General features: G+C 45.7%; 1 protein-coding gene across 5 annotated transcripts in view; it reads right to left on the bottom strand.

Annotated features, from left to right (window-relative positions):
• The window catches only part of LOC139247335 (FRAS1-related extracellular matrix protein 2-like), a 531,243-nt gene that overhangs the window by 152,491 nt on the left and 361,248 nt on the right, over positions 1-17,504 (bottom strand). For 3 of the 5 annotated variants that reach the window (XM_070871607.1, XM_070871617.1, XM_070871627.1), the window contains exon 16: positions 16,084-16,415. In XM_070871607.1, coding sequence (XP_070727708.1) covers positions 16,084-16,415 — 332 coding nt within the window. Of the gene's footprint in view, positions 1-13,299; positions 13,541-15,583; positions 15,946-16,083; positions 16,416-17,504 lie in introns of those variants that run through there. The other 2 variants (XM_070871629.1, XM_070871630.1) reach the window with 2 other exon arrangements.

The raw sequence follows: 17,504 nt of genomic DNA, 5'->3' as shown, positions 1-17,504 counted from the left end.
GGAAGCCGTTAGTTACACTGGACCTAAATATGGTGACAGTGAATAGGGAACCGTTAGTTAAACTGCACCTAAATATGGTGACAGGGAATAGGGAGCCGTTAGTCACGCCAGACCACGATGTGGTGACAGTGACTAGGGAGCCGTTAGTTACACTGGACAGCGATACGGTGACAGTGAATTGCGAGCCGTGAGTGACACTGGACCTAAATATGGAAACAGTGAATAAGGAGCCGTTAGTTACACTGGACCGCGATACGATGACAGTGAATAGGGAGCCGTTAGATAGACAGGACTAAATATGGTGACAGTGAATAGGGAACCATTAGTTACACTGGACCTAAATATGGTGACAGTGAAAAGGGAACCGTTCGTCACACTGGACAGCGATACGTTGACAGTGAATAGGGAGCCGTTAGTTACATTGGACCGCGATACGGTGACAGTGACAAGGGAGCCGTTAGTTTCACTGGACCTAAATATGGTGACAGTGAATAGGAAGCCGTTAGTTACTTTGGACTGCAATACGGTGACAGTGAATAAGGTGCCATTAGTTACACTGGACCAAAATATGGTGACAGTGAATAGGGAGCCGTAAGTTACACTGGACTGCCAAACGGTGACAGTGAATACTGAGGCGTTAGTCACACTGAACCTCGATATGGTGACAGTGAATAGGGAACCGTTAGACACACTGGACATAAACATGGTCATAATGAATAGGGAACCATTAGTTACACTGGACCTAAATATGGTGACAGTGAATAGGGACCCGTTAGTTACACTGGACCTAAATATGGTGACAGTGAATAGGGAACCGTTCGTTAAACTGCACCTAAATATGGTGACAGGGAATAGGGAGCCGTTAGTCACGCCAGACCACGATATGGTGACAGTGACTAGGGAGCCGTTAGTTACACTGGACAGCGATACGGTGACAGTGAATAGGTAACCGTTAGTCACACTGGACCTAAATGTAGTGACAGTGAATAGGGAGCCGTTAGTTACGCTGAACCTAAATACGGTGACAGTCAACAGGGAACCATTAGTTACACTGGGCCAAGATATGGTGACACTGAAAAGGAAGCCGTTAGTCACACTGGACAGCGATACGGTGACAGTGAATTGCGAGCCGTGAGTGACACTGGACCTAAATATGGAAACAGTGAATAGGGAGCCGTTAGTTACACTGGACCGCGATACGATGACAGTGAATAGGGAGCCGTTAGATAGACAGGACTAAATATGGTGACAGTGAATAGGGAACCATTAGTTACACTGGACCTAAATATGGTGACAGTGAAAAGGGAACCGTTAGTCACACTGGACAGCGATACGTTGACAGTGAATAGGGAGCCGTTAGTTACATTGGACCGCGATACGGTGACAGTGACAAGGGAGCCGTTAGTTTCACTGGACCTAAATATGGTGACAGTGAATAGGAAGCCTTTAGTTACTTTGGACTGCAATACGGTGACAGTGAATAAGGTGCCATTAGTTACACTGGATCTCGATACGTTGACAGTGAAAAGGGAACCGTGAGTTACACTGGACCAAAATATGGTGACAGTGAATAGGGAGCCGTAAGTTACACTGGACTGCCAAACGCTGACAGTGAATACTGAGGCGTTAGTCACACTGAACCTCGATATGGTGACAGTGAATAGGGAACCGTTAGACACACTGGACATAAACATGGTCATAATGAATAGGGAACCATTAGTTACACTGGACCTAAATGTGGTGACAGTGAATAGGGACCCGTTAGTTACACTGGAACTAAATATGGTGACAGTAAATAGGCAGCCGTTAGTTACACTGTACCTAAATACGGTGACAGTGAATAGGGAACCATTCGTTACACTGGACTGAGATACGGTGACACTGAATAGGGAGCCATTAGTCACACTGGGCATCGATACGGTGACAATGCATAGGGAGCCATTAGTAACACTGGACCTAAAAATGTCGAGAGTGAATCGGGAACCGTTAGTTTCACTGGGCCGAAATATGGTGAAAGTGAATAGGGAGCAGTTTGTTACATTGGACTGCGATACGGTGACAGTGAATAGGGAGGCATTCGTTACACTGGACCTAAATATGGAGACAGTGAATAGGGAGCCGTTAGTTACACTGGATCTAAATATGGTGACAGTGAATAGGGAACCGTTAGTTACACTGCACCTAAATACGGTGACAGTGAATAGGTAACCATCAGTTACACTGGACCGCGATACGATGACAGTGAAAAGGGAGCCGTTAGTTACACTGGACCGCGATACGGTGACAGTGAATAGGGAACCGTTAGTTACACTGCACCTAAATACGATGACAGTGAATAGGGAGCCGTTAGTTACACTGGACCTAATTATGGCGACAGTGAATAGGGAGCCGTTACTTAAAATGGAATTAAATATGGTGACAGTGAAAAGGGAACCGTTAGTTACACTGGACCTAAATATGGTGACAGTGAAAAGGGAACCGTTAGTCACACTGGACAGCGATACGTTGACAGTGAATAGGGAGCCATTAGTTACAGTGGACCGCGATACGGTGACAGTGAATAGGGAGGCATTCGTTACACTGCAACTAAATATAGAGACAGTGAATAGGGAGCCGTTAGTTACACTGGACAGCGATAGGGTGACAGTGAAGAGGGAGCCGTTAGTTACACTGGATCTAAATATGGTGACAATGAATAGAGAACCGTTAGGTTCACTGGACCTAAATATGCAGACAGTGAATAGGGAACCGTTAGGTTCACTGGGCCGAAATATCGTGACAGTGAATAGGGAGCCGTTTGTTACAATGGACTGCGATACGGTGACAGTGAATAGGGAGCCGTTAGTTACACTGGATCTAAATATGGTGACAGTGAATAGGGAGCCGTTAGTTACAATGGAACTAAATCTGGTGACAGTGAAAAGGGAGCCGTTATTACACTGGACCGAAATATGGTGACAGTGAAAAGGGAACCGTTAGTTACACTGGACCACGATAGGGTGACAGTGAATAGGGAGGCATTCGTTACACTGCAACTAAATATAGAGACAGTGAATAGGGAGCCGTTAGTTACACTGGACAGCGATAGGGTGACAGTGAATAGGGAGCCGTTAGTTACACTGGATCTAAATATGGTGACAGTGAATAGAGAACCGTTAGGTTCACTGGACCTAAATATAGAGACAGTGAATAGGGAGCCGTTAGTTACACTGGACAGCGATAGGGTGACAGTGAATAGGGAGCCGTTTGTTACAATGGACTGCGATACGGTGACAGTGAATAGGGAGGCATTCGTTACACTGGAACTAAATATAGAGACAGTGAATAGGGAGCCGTTAGTTACACTGGACAGCGATAGGGTGACAGTGAATAGGGAGCCGTTAGTTACACTGGATCTAAATATGGTGACAGTGAATAGGGAGCCGTTAGTTACAATGGAACTAAATCTGGTGACAGTGAAAAGGGAGCCGTTATTACACTGGACCGAAATATGGTGACAGTGAAAAGGGAACCGTTAGTTACACTGGACCGCGATAGGGTGACAGTGAATAGTCAGGCATTCGTTACACTGCAACTAAATATAGAGACAGTGAATAGGGAGCCGTTAGTTACACTGGACAGCGATAGGGTGACAGTGAATAGGGAGCCGTTAGTTACACTGGATCTAAATATGGTGACAGTGAATAGAGAACCGTTAGGTTCACTGGACCTAAATATGCAGACAGTGAATAGGGAACCGTTAGGTTCACTGGGCCGAAATATCGTGACAGTGAACAGGGAGCCGTTTGTTACAATGGACTGCGATAGGGTGACAGTGAATAGGGAGCCGTTAGTTACACTGTACCGAAATACGGTGACAGTGAATAGGGAGCCGTTAGTCACACTGAACAGCGATGCGGTGACAGTGAATAGGAAGCCATGAATTACACTGGACCTAAATATGGTGACAGTGACTAGGGAGCGGCTAGTTACAATGGACAGCGATACGGTGACAGTGAATAGGGAGGCGATAATCACACTGGATCTCGATACGTTGACAGTGAATAGGGAACCGTTAGTTACACTGGACCCAAATATGGTGACAGTGAATAGGAAACCGTTAGTTACACTGGACCGCGATACGGTGACAGTGAAAAGGGAGCCGTTAGTTACACTGTACCGAAATACGGTGACAGTGAATAGGGAACCATTAGTTACACTGGACCGAGATACGATGACAGTGAAAAGGGAGCAGTTAGTCACGTTGGACAGCGATACGGTGACAGTGAATAGGGAGCCATGAATTGCACTGGACCTAAATATGGTGACAGTAAATAGGGAGCGGTTAGGTACACTGGACAGCGATACGGTGACTGTGAATAGGGAGCCGTTAGTTACACTGGACCGCGATATGGTGACAGTGAATAAGAAGCCGTTAGTTACACTGGACTTAAACATGGTGACAGTGAATAGGGAACCGTTAGTTACACTGGACCTAAATATGGTGACAGTGAATAGGAAGCCGTTAGTTACACTGGACCTAAATATGGTGACAGTGAATAGTGAATCGTTAGTTAAACTGCAGCTAAATATGGTGACTGGGAAAAGGGAGCCTTCAGTAACACTGGAACGAAATATGGTGACAGTGAACAGGCAGCCGTTATTTACACTGAACTTAAATATAGTTACAGTGAATAGGGAGTCGTTAGTCACGCCAGACCACGATGTGGTGACCGTGACTAGGGAGCCGTTAGTTACACTGGACAGCAATACGGTGACAGTGAATAGGTAAACGTTAGTCACACTGGACCTAAATATAGTGACAGTGAATAGGGAGCCGTTAGTTACACTGAACCTAAATACGGTGACAGATAATAGGGAACCATTCGTTACACTGGACCAAGTATGGTGACAGTGAATAGGGAACCGTTAGTTACACTGGATCGCGATACGATGACAGTGAACAGGGAGAAGTTAGTTACAATGGACCTAAATATGGTGTCAGTGAAGAGGGAACCGTTCGTCACACTCGACCGCATATCGGTGACAGTGAATAGGGAGCCGTCAGTTACACTGGACCTAATTATGGTGACAGTGAATAGGCAGCCGTTAATTACACAGGACCTAAATATGGTGACAGTGAATAGAAAGCCGTTAATTACACAGGACCTAAATATATTGGCAGTGAAGAGGGAGCCGTTAGTTACACTGGATCTAAATATGGTGACAGTGAAAAGGGAGCTGTTAGTTACACTGGACCGCGATACGGCGACAGTGAATCCGGAGCCGTTAGTTACACTGGACCGTGATACGGTGACAGTGAATAGGAAGCCGTTAGTCACACCGGACCTTAATATGGTGACAGTGAGTATGGAGCTGTTAGTTACACTGGACCACAATACGGCGACAGTGAATAGGGAGCCGTTAGTTACACTGAAGCTAAATATTGTGACAGTGAATAGGGAGCCGTTCATGACACTGGACCTAAATATGGTGACAGTCAAAAGGAAGCCGTTAGTTACACTGGACCGCGATACGGTGACAGTGAATAGGGAGCCGTTAGTTACGCTGGACCGCGATACGGTGACAGTGAATAGGGAGCCGTTAGTTACACTGGACCGTGATACGGTAACAGTGAATAGGGAGCCGTTCGTCACACTGGACCTAAATATGGTGACAGTTAATAGGGAGCCGTTAGTTACACTGGACCTAAACATGGTGACAGTGGCTAGGGAGTCGTTAGTTACACTGGACCTTAATATGGTGACAGCGAGTATGGAGCCGTTAGTTACATTGGACCGCAATACGGTGACAGTGAATAGGGAGCAGTTCGTTACACTGGACCTCAACATGGTGATAGTGAATAGGGAGCCGTTCATGACACTGGACCTAAATATGGTGACAGTCAATAGGAAGCCGTTAGTTACACTGGACCGCGATACGGTGACAGTGAATAGGGAGCCGTTAGTTACACTGGACCTCAAAATGGTGACAGTGAATAGGAAGCTGTTACTTACACTGGACCTAATGTCGTGACAGTGAATAGGGAGCCGTTAGTTACACTGAACCGCGATTCGGTCAGAGTTGGAACTGGTGCTCTCCACTCTCTCTCCTGTGTCAGTTGGAACTGGTGCTCTCCTCTCTCTCCTGCGACAGTTGGAACTGGTGCTCTCCACGGTCCCGTCCTTGTATATATCAGTAATTAACTTTTCGCACTGTTGTTGCCAATTTAATTATATCTAAGGGTTAAGTCATGGCAGGAGAGCTTGGACACGTGTTATGCTCCTCCTGTTCTGTGTGGGAAGTCAGGAACACTTCTGGTGTCCCTGACGACTACATGTGCAGGAAGTGAATCGCCTCCAGCTCCTGACAGACAGCGTTGCGGAGCTGGAGATGCGGGTGGGTTCACTCTGGAGCTTGCATGATGCTGAGAATGACGTGAATAGCACATTTAGTGAGTTGGTGTTACCACAAGTACAGCCAGATAGGGAATGGAAGACCATTAGGAAGAGCAGTGCAGGGAAGGTCGTGCAGGGGTTCCCTGCGGTCAGCCCCCTGCAAAACAGATACACCTCTCTGGGTACTGTTGAGGGGGATGACTCATCAGGGGAGAGCAGCAGCAGCCAAGTTCATGGCACCGTGGCTGGCTCTGCGGCACAGGAGGCCAGGAAAAAGAGTGGGAGAGTGATAGTGATCAGGAATTTAATTGTAAGGGGGATAGATAGGCGTTTCTGCGGCCGCAACCGAGACTCCAGGATGGTATGTTGCCTCCCTGGTGCAAGGGTCAAAGATGTCTTGGAGAGGGTGCAGGACATTCTGAAAAGGGAATGTGAACAGCCAGTTGTCGTGATGCATATAGGTACGAATGATATCGGTAAAAAACGGGATGAGGTCTTATGAGACGAATTTAGAGAGCTAGGAGTTAAATTAAAAAGTAGGACCTCAAAAGTAGTAATCTCAGGATTGCTACCAGTGCCACGTGCTAGTCAGAGTAGGAATCGCAGGATAACTCGGATGAATACGTGGCTTGCGAAATGGTGCAGAAGGGAGGGATTAAAATTCCTGGGGGAGGTGGGACCAGTACAAACTGGACGGTCTGCACCTGGGCAGGATTGGAACCAATGTCCGAGGGGGAGTGTTTGCTAGTGCTGTTGGGGAGGAGTTAAACTAATATGGCAGGGGGATGGGAACCTATGCTGGGAGACAGATGGAAATAGAAGGGGGGCAGAAGCAAAAGATAGAAAGGAGAATAGTAAAAGTGGAGGTCAGAGAAACCCAAGGCAAAAAGTAAAAAAGGCCACATTACAGCAAGATTCAAAAGGGGCAAAGTGTGTGAAAAAGACAAGCCTGAAGGCTCTGTGCCTCAATGCGAGGAGTATTTGGAATAAGGTGGAGGAATTAACAGCGCAGATAGCAGTTAACGGATACGATGTGATTGGCATCACGGAGGCATGGCTCCAGGGTTACCAAGGCTGGGAACTCAACATCCAAGGGTATTCAGCATTTAGGAAGCATAGACAGAAAGGATAAGGAGGCGGGGTGGCGTTGCTGGTTAAAGAGGAAATCAATGCAATTGTAAGGAAGGACATTAGCCTGGATGATGTGGAATCGGTATGGGTGGAGCTGCGGAATTCCAAAGGGCAGAAAATGCTAGTGGGAATTTTGCATAGACCACCAAATAGTAGCAGTGAGGTTGGGGGCAGCATCAAACAAGAAATAAGGGATGTGTGCAATAAAGGTACAGCAGTAATCATGGGCGACTTTAATCTACATATAGATTGGGCTAACCTAACTGGTCTCAATGCGGTGGAGAAGGATTTCCTGGAGTGTATTAGGGATGGTTTTCTAGACCAATATGTGAGGAACCAACCAGGGAGCTGCCATCCTAGACTGGGTGATGTGTAATGAGAAGGGATTAATTAGCAATCTTGTTGTGCGAGGCCCTTTGGGAAAAGTGACCATAATATGGTGGAATTTCTTATTAAGATGGAGAGTGACAAAGTTAATTCGGAAACTAGGGTCCTGAACTTAAGGAAAGGTAACTTCGACGGTATGAGGTGTGAATTGGCTAGAATAGACCGCCAGAGGATACTTAAAGGGTTGACGGTGGATAAGCAATGGTTAACATTTAAAGATCACATGGATGAACTTCAGCAATTGTACATCCTTGTCTGGAGTAAAAATAAAACTGGGAAGGTGGCTCACCCATGGCTAACAAGGGAAATTAAGGATAGTGTTAAAACCAAGGAAGAGGCATGTAAATTGGCTAGAAAAAGCAACAAACCTGAGGACTGGGAAAAATTTAGAATTCAACAGAGGAGGACTAAGGGTTTAATTAAGAAGGGGAAAATAGAGTACGAGAGGAAGCTTGCAGGGAACATCAAAACTGACTGCAAAAGCTTCTATAAATACGTGAAGAGAAAAAGATTAGTAAAGACAAATGTAGGTCCCTTGCAGTCGGATTCAGGTGAATTTATAATGGGGAACAAAGAAATGGCAGACCAATTGGACCAATACTTTGGTTCTGTCTTCACAAAGGAAGACACAAATAACCTTCCGAATGTATTAGGGGACAGTGGGTCTAGTGAGAAGGAGAAACTGAAGGATATCCTTATTAGGCGGGAAATTGTGTTCGGGAAATTGATGGGATTGAAGGCTGATAAATCCCTGGGGCCTGATAGTCTGCATCCCAGAGTACTTAAGGAAGTGGCCCTAGAAATAGTGGATGCATTGGTGATCATTTTCCAACAATCTATCAACTCTGGATCAGTTCCTATGGACTGGAGGGTAGCTAATGTAACGCCACTTTTTAAAAAAGGGAGAGAGAAAGCGGGTAATTATAGACCGGTTCGCCTGACATCAGTAGTGGGGAAAATGTTGGAATCAATCTTTAAGGATGAAATAGCAGCCCATTTGGAAAGCAGTGACAGGATCGGACCGAGTCAGCATGGGTTTATGAAAGGGAAATCATGCTTGACGAATCTTCTGGAATTTTTTGAGGATGTCAATAGTAGAGTGGACAAGGGAGAACCAGTTGATGTGGTGTATTTGGACTTTCAAAAGGCTTTTGACAAGATCCCGCACAAGAGACTGGTGTACAAAATCAAAGCGCATGGTATTGGGGGTAATGTACTGACGAGGATAGAGAACTGGTTGGCAGACAGGAAGCAGAGAGTCAGGATAAACGGGTCATTTTCAGAATGGCAGGCAGTTATTAGTGGGGTGCCGCAGGGCTCAGTGCTGGGAGCCCAGTTCTTTACAATGCACATTAACGATTTGGATGAAGGTATAGAGTGTAATATCTCCATGTTTGCGGATGATACTAAACTAGGTGGCGGTGTGAGCTGTGAGGAGGATGCTAAGAGGCTGCAGGGTGACTTGGACAGGTTAGGTGAGTGGGCAAATGCATGGCAGATGCAGTATAATGTGGATAAATGTGAGGTTATCCATTTTGGGGGCAAAAACACGAAGGCAGAATATTATCTTAATGGCGGCAGACTAGAAAAAGGGGCGGTGCAACAAGACCTGGGCGTCATGGTTCATCAGTCACTGAAAGTGGGCACGCAGGTACAGCAGGCGGTAAAGAAGGCAAGTGGTCTGTTGGCCTTCATCGCTAGGGGATTTGAATATAGGAGCAGTGAGATCTTACTGCAGTTGTACAGGGCCTTGGTGAGGCCTCACCTGGAATATTGTGTTCAGTTTTGATCTCCTAGTCTGAGGAAGGACGTTCTTGCTATTGAGGGAGTGCAGTGAATGTTCACCAGACTGATTCTAGGGATGGCTGGGCTGTCATACAAGGAGAGACTGGATCAACTGGGACTTTATTCACTGGCTTTTAGAAGGATGAGAGGGGATCTCATAGAAACATATAAGATTCTGATGGGACTAGACAGGTTAGATGCGGGAAGAATGTTCTCGATGTTGGGGAAGTCCAGAACCAGGGCACATAGTCTTAGGATAAGGGGTAGGCCATTTAGGACTGAGATGAGGAGAAATTTCTTCACTCAGAGAGTTGTTGACCTGTGGAATTCCCTGCCGCAGATAGTTGTTAATGCCACTTCATTGGATATATTCAAGAGGGAGTTAGATATGGCCCTTACGGTTAAGGGGATCAAGGGGTATGGAGAGAAAGCAGGAAATGGGTACTGAAGGAATGATCAGCCATGATCGTACTGAATGGCAGTGCAGGCTTGAAGGGCCGAATGGCCTACTCCTGCACCTATTTTCTATGTTTCTTACACTGGACCTAAATATGGTGACAGTGAATAGGGAACCTTTAGTCACACTGAACCTAAATATGGTGACAGTGAATAGGGAGCCATTAGTTACACTGGACCTAAATATGGTGACAGTGAATAGGGAGCCGTTAGTAACACTGGACAGCAATACGGTGACAGTGAGTAGGGAGCCGTTAGTCACACTGGACCGCGATACAGTCACGGTGAATAGGAAGCCATTCGTTACACTGGACCGCGATACGGTGACAGTGAATAAAGAGCCGTTCGTCACACTGGACCTAAAAATGGTGACAGTGAACAGGAAGCCGTTAGTTACACTGGACCGCAATACGGTGACAGTGAATAGGGAGCTGTTAGTTACACTGGACCACGATACAGTGACAGTGAATAGGGAGCCGTTAGTTACACTGGACCTAAATATGATGACAGTGAATCGGAAGCCGTTAGTTACCCTGGACCGCGATACAGTGACAGTGAATAGGGAGCCGTTAGTTACACTGGAACTCGCAACAAAAGGACGCAAAAGGTCCCCCATTATAACAGTGACTACACTCCAAAAGTACTTCATTGGCTATAAAGCACATTGAGACATCCAGTAGTCATGAAAGGCACTATATAAAAGCAAACCTTTTTTTTTCTGGTTGGAAAGCAATTTTCCACTTCAGCTTCTATTCTGCCTCCCACAGACTCTGCAACTGGAGAGAAAGTAAATGTTCCTAACTGCCTTGAGTTCTAAGTCTTCCATTATTCACTGGTCATCTGCAATTCTGGGAACGCTAACAATGCGCCTCAAAGCAGTGGCCTCAAAGTGGAACAAATAAGTTATGTGCTACAGTCCATCGACCACTGCTCAATTAGAGCCTGTTTTGCTTAGAAAAATTCTGGTGTGGAAGTGAGGGTGTCTGATTTCCAGTGCTCACTATTTTTCGGTGGTCAATTTTAAACTGGAAGCTCCATGAATTGTTTGCATGATCTCTGTGCCTGAAAAGGAAACATTGTCCAGGCTATGGGGAAAGAGCAGGGGAGTGGGACTCAATGGATAGCTCTTTCAAAGAGCCGGCACGGGCATGATGGGCCAAATGACCCCCTTCTGTGCTGTATGATTCTTTGATTCTCTGATCTATGCTGTCGTTGAGAGAAGCTCTGTGCAGGATAGCATTGCAGGATTTATTGTTATAGCCCCAGCTATCTTTGCAGACTTTAATGCCCGAGACAAATACGATGTAGAGAAAGCACTCGCAAGTTTGCATGCAAGGAAAAAAAATCAATAGTGTCTCTTAGGCAATGTTGAGTACAAATCCACTGGCCTAAAAATTTGAATATGACACGAAAGCTGCCAGTGCCACTGTGGCCATGGGTTAATGGCCGCCAAAAATGGTGGCGCCGGTAGGAGTGAAAAATTTGCTTCAGGGACTACTGTTTAATAGCCCTGCGCTAATCTCATAGTGTAACACCCTGCTGGTGGTGTTAGTCCGGGCATCAGTGCTGAATGTGGCGCCCAGAAGCAGCATTGCATCTTCCAACAGCCTCTGGAAGCGAAGCTATGATTTTGCTAGGCATTGTAGGATATTAAAATGGCAATGTATTGTCGTTTGCTTAAAATGGCAATGCTTTCCAAACTGATAAATATAAAAATGAAGTAAATAAAATGTAGTTTTCAGCCCTTACAGCTCTACTGGCTTTAAAAAAAAATTAACATTTGAAAAAAAATTCCCAAATGGGAGTCTTCAGCCCTTAAAGCTGAATTCCCTTCCGCATCTCAAAAAATTTGAAAAGTGCTTCAGCACTAACACAAATGGCTCAGCAAGCCAGGGAAGAGGCACCTTGGGTCTAAGAACATAAAAATTAGGAGCAGGAATAAGCCATATAGCCCTTCGAACCAACTCCACCATTCAATTAAATCATGGCTGATCTTCGACCTCAACTCCACTTTCTCACCTGATCTCCATATCCCTTGATTCCCCTAGAGTCCAAAAATCTATCTATCTCAACCTTGAATATACTCAACATCTCAGCATCCGCAGCCCTTTGAGGTAGAACATTCCAAAGATTCACAACCCTCCTCATCTCTTAAATGGCTGACCTCTTATCCAATGATAGGTTATGCCCCCAAGTTCGAGACACTGCAGCCCAGGGAAACATCTCTCAGCATCTACCCTGTCAATCCCCTCAGAATCTTATATGTTTCAATGAGATCACCTCTCATTCTTCTAAACTCCAGAGAGTATCGGCCCAATCTCGCAGGCAGTACTCCAGCTTCATGCAGGGGGTCAACACTGTAAGAGAGGTCTTATACCCACAGCGGCCAGGAGGCCCTCCAGAAAGAATGATGTGCGACCACGGAGGCTGTTACTGCCAGTAGTGTCGCCCCCAACAGTTGGCTCCACTACCCAAAGAACCTTCAGGACCTCAGACCAGTGGTCAAAGTCAGTGAATGTATTTTCAAAAGCCGTCTCCTACCAACTGCATCACTAGCCTCACACACTTCTCAATGCACGTCTCCCATCACCCCACCCTTCCACAATCACTCACCTACCAACAGTCTGTACCAATCACGAGGCACACCTCCCATTCCTAGCTTCACCTCACCCTCTTGGAGGAGACGGTGCTGGCCATTCTTGGCAGGAGCATGGCTGAGCCCTTGGCCAGTGGCAGAACTAAAAGGATACAAGATGCTGGTATCCTCATGCGTTTTCCTCCTCCTCTTGCTTTTCCGCCCTCCCTTCACCACAACACCATCCTTATGCCTTTCTCATTTCACACAACCAAGAAATGCAACCTGCCCAACCAGTGGGTGACCAAGAAGAGGGAGAAAAGGGAGAGGAGAATGAAGAAGAAGACGCAGGAACATCGTCACTTGCTTTCCCAGCCACCAGCTCCTCAAGGTCGACCAGCAAGGCCATTTGCATTTTCCCCCACTGAAAGTTAACAGCAATGCTGCAGCCACTGGGATAGTACTGCGTGACATCAGTAGGATAGGGAAATGCTCATACAAGACAGTCACTAAGGGAATGTATATGGATGCTGAATTGATTTCTTGGTCATATTGGATAGATAGATGTATAAAGTTGGATTGGAAACATTGTGGTGGCTTTTATTTCAGCATTGTGGCCAAGAGGATGCTGTGATGGTCAGTAACAGAAGGAAGGTAAGGTGTAGGACAAATGTTGAAAGGGAAATTGAGGTTATGGTCATTGGGAACGCAGGTGGATCATTCCATCCCGGATATCTGGGGGCTGTCTGGGTTGCATCATTCCTTCTGCTTCCTCCTCTTATGTTTCTTCCTCTTCTGTGTCTTCCCTCTGCGAATAGATACTGTAAATCTGGAATAAAAGCAGAAAATGCTAGAAATACTCAGCAGATCAGGCAGCATCTCAACCTGAGATGTGAACTGTGTTTCTCTCTCCACGGATGTTGCCTGACCTGCTGAGTATTTGCAGCCTTTTCTGTCTTATAAACACAGAAAGGTAGAAACATAGAAATCTACAGTGCAGAAGGAGGCCATTTCAGCCCAACATGTCCGCGCCGGCCGATAAAGAGCCACACGGCCCTCGTTCAGCAGCCCTGAAGGTTACATATAAACCAATGAACAATGAACAATAGCGGAAATGTGAAGACTATCCAGCCCAACCAGTCCGCCCCACACAACTGCGACACCACTTGCACCAAAACATTCTACACTCCACCCCAACCGGAGCCATGTGATCTCCTGGGAGAGGCAAAAACCTTCTCAGAGGTCTTCCTTTACCCTCCGAGGCCTTGTAAGCATCCAGCAGCACTCCCTGCACACTTAAAAATATTTTATTATCTATTGCAGTAAGCCACTACTTCACTATTTTAATAAAATTTTAAAAATCCAGTCAAAACGCTTCAATGCAAACTTCCCTAATAGACGTGTGTGTCCCTTTAAGAGGTGCTGACAGTGCCTCTATTAGTCTGCTGAATGCTGGGTTTTCATGGCGAGCTTAAAACCCAGCGCTGAACTCAGCACTAAGGTCCAAGTTTCCTGTGGTGGCGTGAAGTCAGCGTTGTATGCCAACTTACGTCACCTCTCCCTCATTCAATTGCCACAGCCATCGCTTTTACTAGCAGCGCTGTCGGTACTCAAAAAATGGCTGATGCGGCGGGACCTGTCACCAACTGGCAAAAGAGTGATGCTCGTTGTTCTTTTAGCAAAATCTTGCAAATAACGGGTGGTGTAGAACACCCAAATTTTTTGCTCATTTTCTTTACAGCTATAATACTGTCAGCGTATTTACATTAGGAAAAATGGTTAAGCAAGTTGAACGTATTAGGGCCGATTTTCAGCACCTCACCGCCCGCTGCCGCCGACTGCCGCCAACATTCCTCCTGCAGATCCGCCCAGTGCCACTTTCGGTGTGGCCTGGAGCGGGCGGGAGGCGAGAGCCACTGGGAATCGCCCGCTGACGTCAGCGGATAGCCAAGTGTCCCTCCTACTGAGCTCCCAGATTCCTGTGGGTGGGAGTCGGCGGCAGAACGGGGGGTGGAAGGCTGGCTGCAGGCTGGTCTATCCCCGACAGTGAGTATGAAAAACCTGAAAAAAAGGTAAGTGAACATTTTCATTTTTTTTTTCAACAGCGACTTACCTGGATGTGGTCCCCTGAAGATCTTCGGATACTTTTTTTATTTTTGCTGTTGTTTTTTTTTCAGCTCTTCGATCCTCCGTGGGCCCGACTCCATCCTCGACGGCACTTGGGCGACAAGCGCGTTTGCCACCGAGAATGCGACCTCCCGCCCACTGCCGCCATACGTCTTCCATTTGCCACCCGCCGACCTTCGAGGGACCTTCTTCAAGAATATCCCGCCCAAAGTACCATCCGGTACCTCGGCGGCCATCGGCGGCACTTTGGGCGACACTTGGATGGGCGTATGCATTGCTGAAAATCAGCCCTATTTGCTTTGGAAAATGGTAGTCATTGAGGTGATCCAATTGATGTTTTCAAATTTAGGATCAGAATTGACAAAACTAATGTTAGCAAGTGCTTCACTTATGACTGGTATCTATCACATGTCACAGATAATGCACCAGGCAATCTGACTTAGTAAAAGCTTTATCAAGATAGAAATGCTCCTCTAGATTCCACAAAAATGACATTAACACTTACCTTTTCAGGCCACTTCTACTATGCTGCCATGTTTTACTGAGCGGAGCACCATGGCTCATGCCCCACCAAACAGGCAGTTAAAATGGTATTGATATCCCCTGTACATCATAGAACCCCAAGTTGCATAGATAAATGAGCTTTCTGACTAATTAAAACAGGCCGCCCAGTCGAACACCACAGACAAAATGGTGGCAGAGTGACAACTGGACGGCGAGTCGACCACCTCCATTTTAACTCCACTACTGCTCCATTTGTACCATTAAGATACAGGTAAAATCGCCCCCATTGTCTTTTTGATGTATACGCGCATATCCCTAATTTTCAAGTTATTTTCTTCCCTCTTTTACTTCTCCTCCTGGGCCATCACCCAAGAGGGCAGGCATGTGATTGCTCCCAGCCCTTTACCAATATTGCTTTGAGCTGACCACTAGGAGCTGCATAAAAGGAAGAGAGATAACTTTTCCCTCTCTGGTTTCCCCTTCCTAGCCTCTGCTCAGCATCTCTCCACAGTGATAAAGCTGGAATGGGGAAAAATGTCACCACTCTCCAACAAGCTGCATGGTCATGCCATTTGTAGGTCAATCCCAGAGTTTTGACGCCACCTGCAGAATATATGAAGCAAGAGTCCAAGAGTACCAATAAGTGAGAGGAAAGATTCAGGAAAAAGTAAGGCTAGGTAAGAATAACTACCTATTTTTATAGGGGTTTGAACAAATAACATAAAAGACAATCCATCTTACCTGTCCATCAGTTCCAATGGTGCCTCCACAGTCAGTCAGAAGTTCAGACATGTCGTAGTAGCTTGTGAACTCCCAGAGACATGCTTCAAGGTTGAGGTTACGGTAGAATCGAAGAGTACTGTCAGAACGCAGAGCAGAGCTATATTGATATGGAGATGTTTCTCCAATCACCTCAGGGTTCTTTGTTGCATCATTAATGAAGCCATAACGAGTGGAGACTTCATTATGATCCAAAAGGTTGGAACATTTGTGGTTACCAACCCGGGTGCCATCCGGGCTGAGTGTTAACTCGAAGTTGGACAGTGGCCTAGATGAGATGACAGGAAGCATGCCTGAAAATTAAAAGGTCAGTTAGCATGTGGTACAGAAAAGATTATTCTAACTGCAAGGCTATCACATTACACATGGATTTGCAGCAACAGACATTCAAAGATCTTGGCAAAGTCTACACCTTGAAGTAAAAGGAGCCAATGTCAGAGGGAAAGCTCAGCTGCAAACAGTTAGATGTTTTGATTTCACTAATTGTGACTACAGTATTACATGCCTGATTAAAACCCCTGAGTTTTATAACCTACTAATAAACTGCTTTTGTAATCTCTGCGGTTACATTTCAAAGGAGGCAGAATTCTAACTTTTTATTTTCCAAATGGCATTTCAGACTGGGGTTTACCACTTGTGTGCTCAGCAGGCTGCATTCATTTTAATGGACAGGAAAACCATGAGCTGGGGAGTGCAGAGGTGGAAAATTCCAGCATCGGTGTCTATTTGCCAATTGCCATCAGTTTTTTTCCCGCTGTTGGTACTTTGCCATGTGGCGAATCATTATTGTGCGGCACAGCCTCTTTGAGCTCCAGTATTTCCCCAGATACATTTCCAAACGTCCTTTCATTATTTCATTTGGAGATCTCCAATACATTACTAGCTACTGCCTTCCATAAAAAGAATAAGGGTCTGCACAAAGCTAAACTCTAAATCAAGCAGAACATTGTGAAGGGGAGCCCAGTGGAAATAAAGAAATTCAATGGAGAGATATAGCTGGATTGAGGTAAAATTGGCTGTTTGATTAGGATTGAGACTAATTTACATTTATGATCAAACTGTGGCTTCGATTGATCAGGAGTTGTTCATCAGCATCATAATTTTTGTCCTAAGCCATGAGTCTCAGTACAATTCTCAATATGGCTGGTCCACTGGGGCTGGTCTTAGCCTGGAAAATACTATTGTACATTTAATGCATTTGTGTCAAATCCCATTTTCTGCTGTATTAAATGAGGCAATAATCTGTTTAAAATAGTGGAGAGAAGAAATTGGTACCAGTGTGTAACAACATTGTTTACAATAAATTCTTGATTCTCGTCACCTATTTATGCACTTGAAAACTGGTTCTGATGACAGGTCTATGCCCCAAATGGTAATCTAAT

Source organism: Pristiophorus japonicus, chromosome 2 (genome assembly GCF_044704955.1).
Source record: "Pristiophorus japonicus isolate sPriJap1 chromosome 2, sPriJap1.hap1, whole genome shotgun sequence".
Lineage (NCBI taxonomy): Eukaryota > Metazoa > Chordata > Chondrichthyes > Pristiophoridae > Pristiophorus > Pristiophorus japonicus.
Note: the sequence above shows the minus strand (reverse complement) of the source record. Positions and strands in the feature narration are given on the sequence as shown.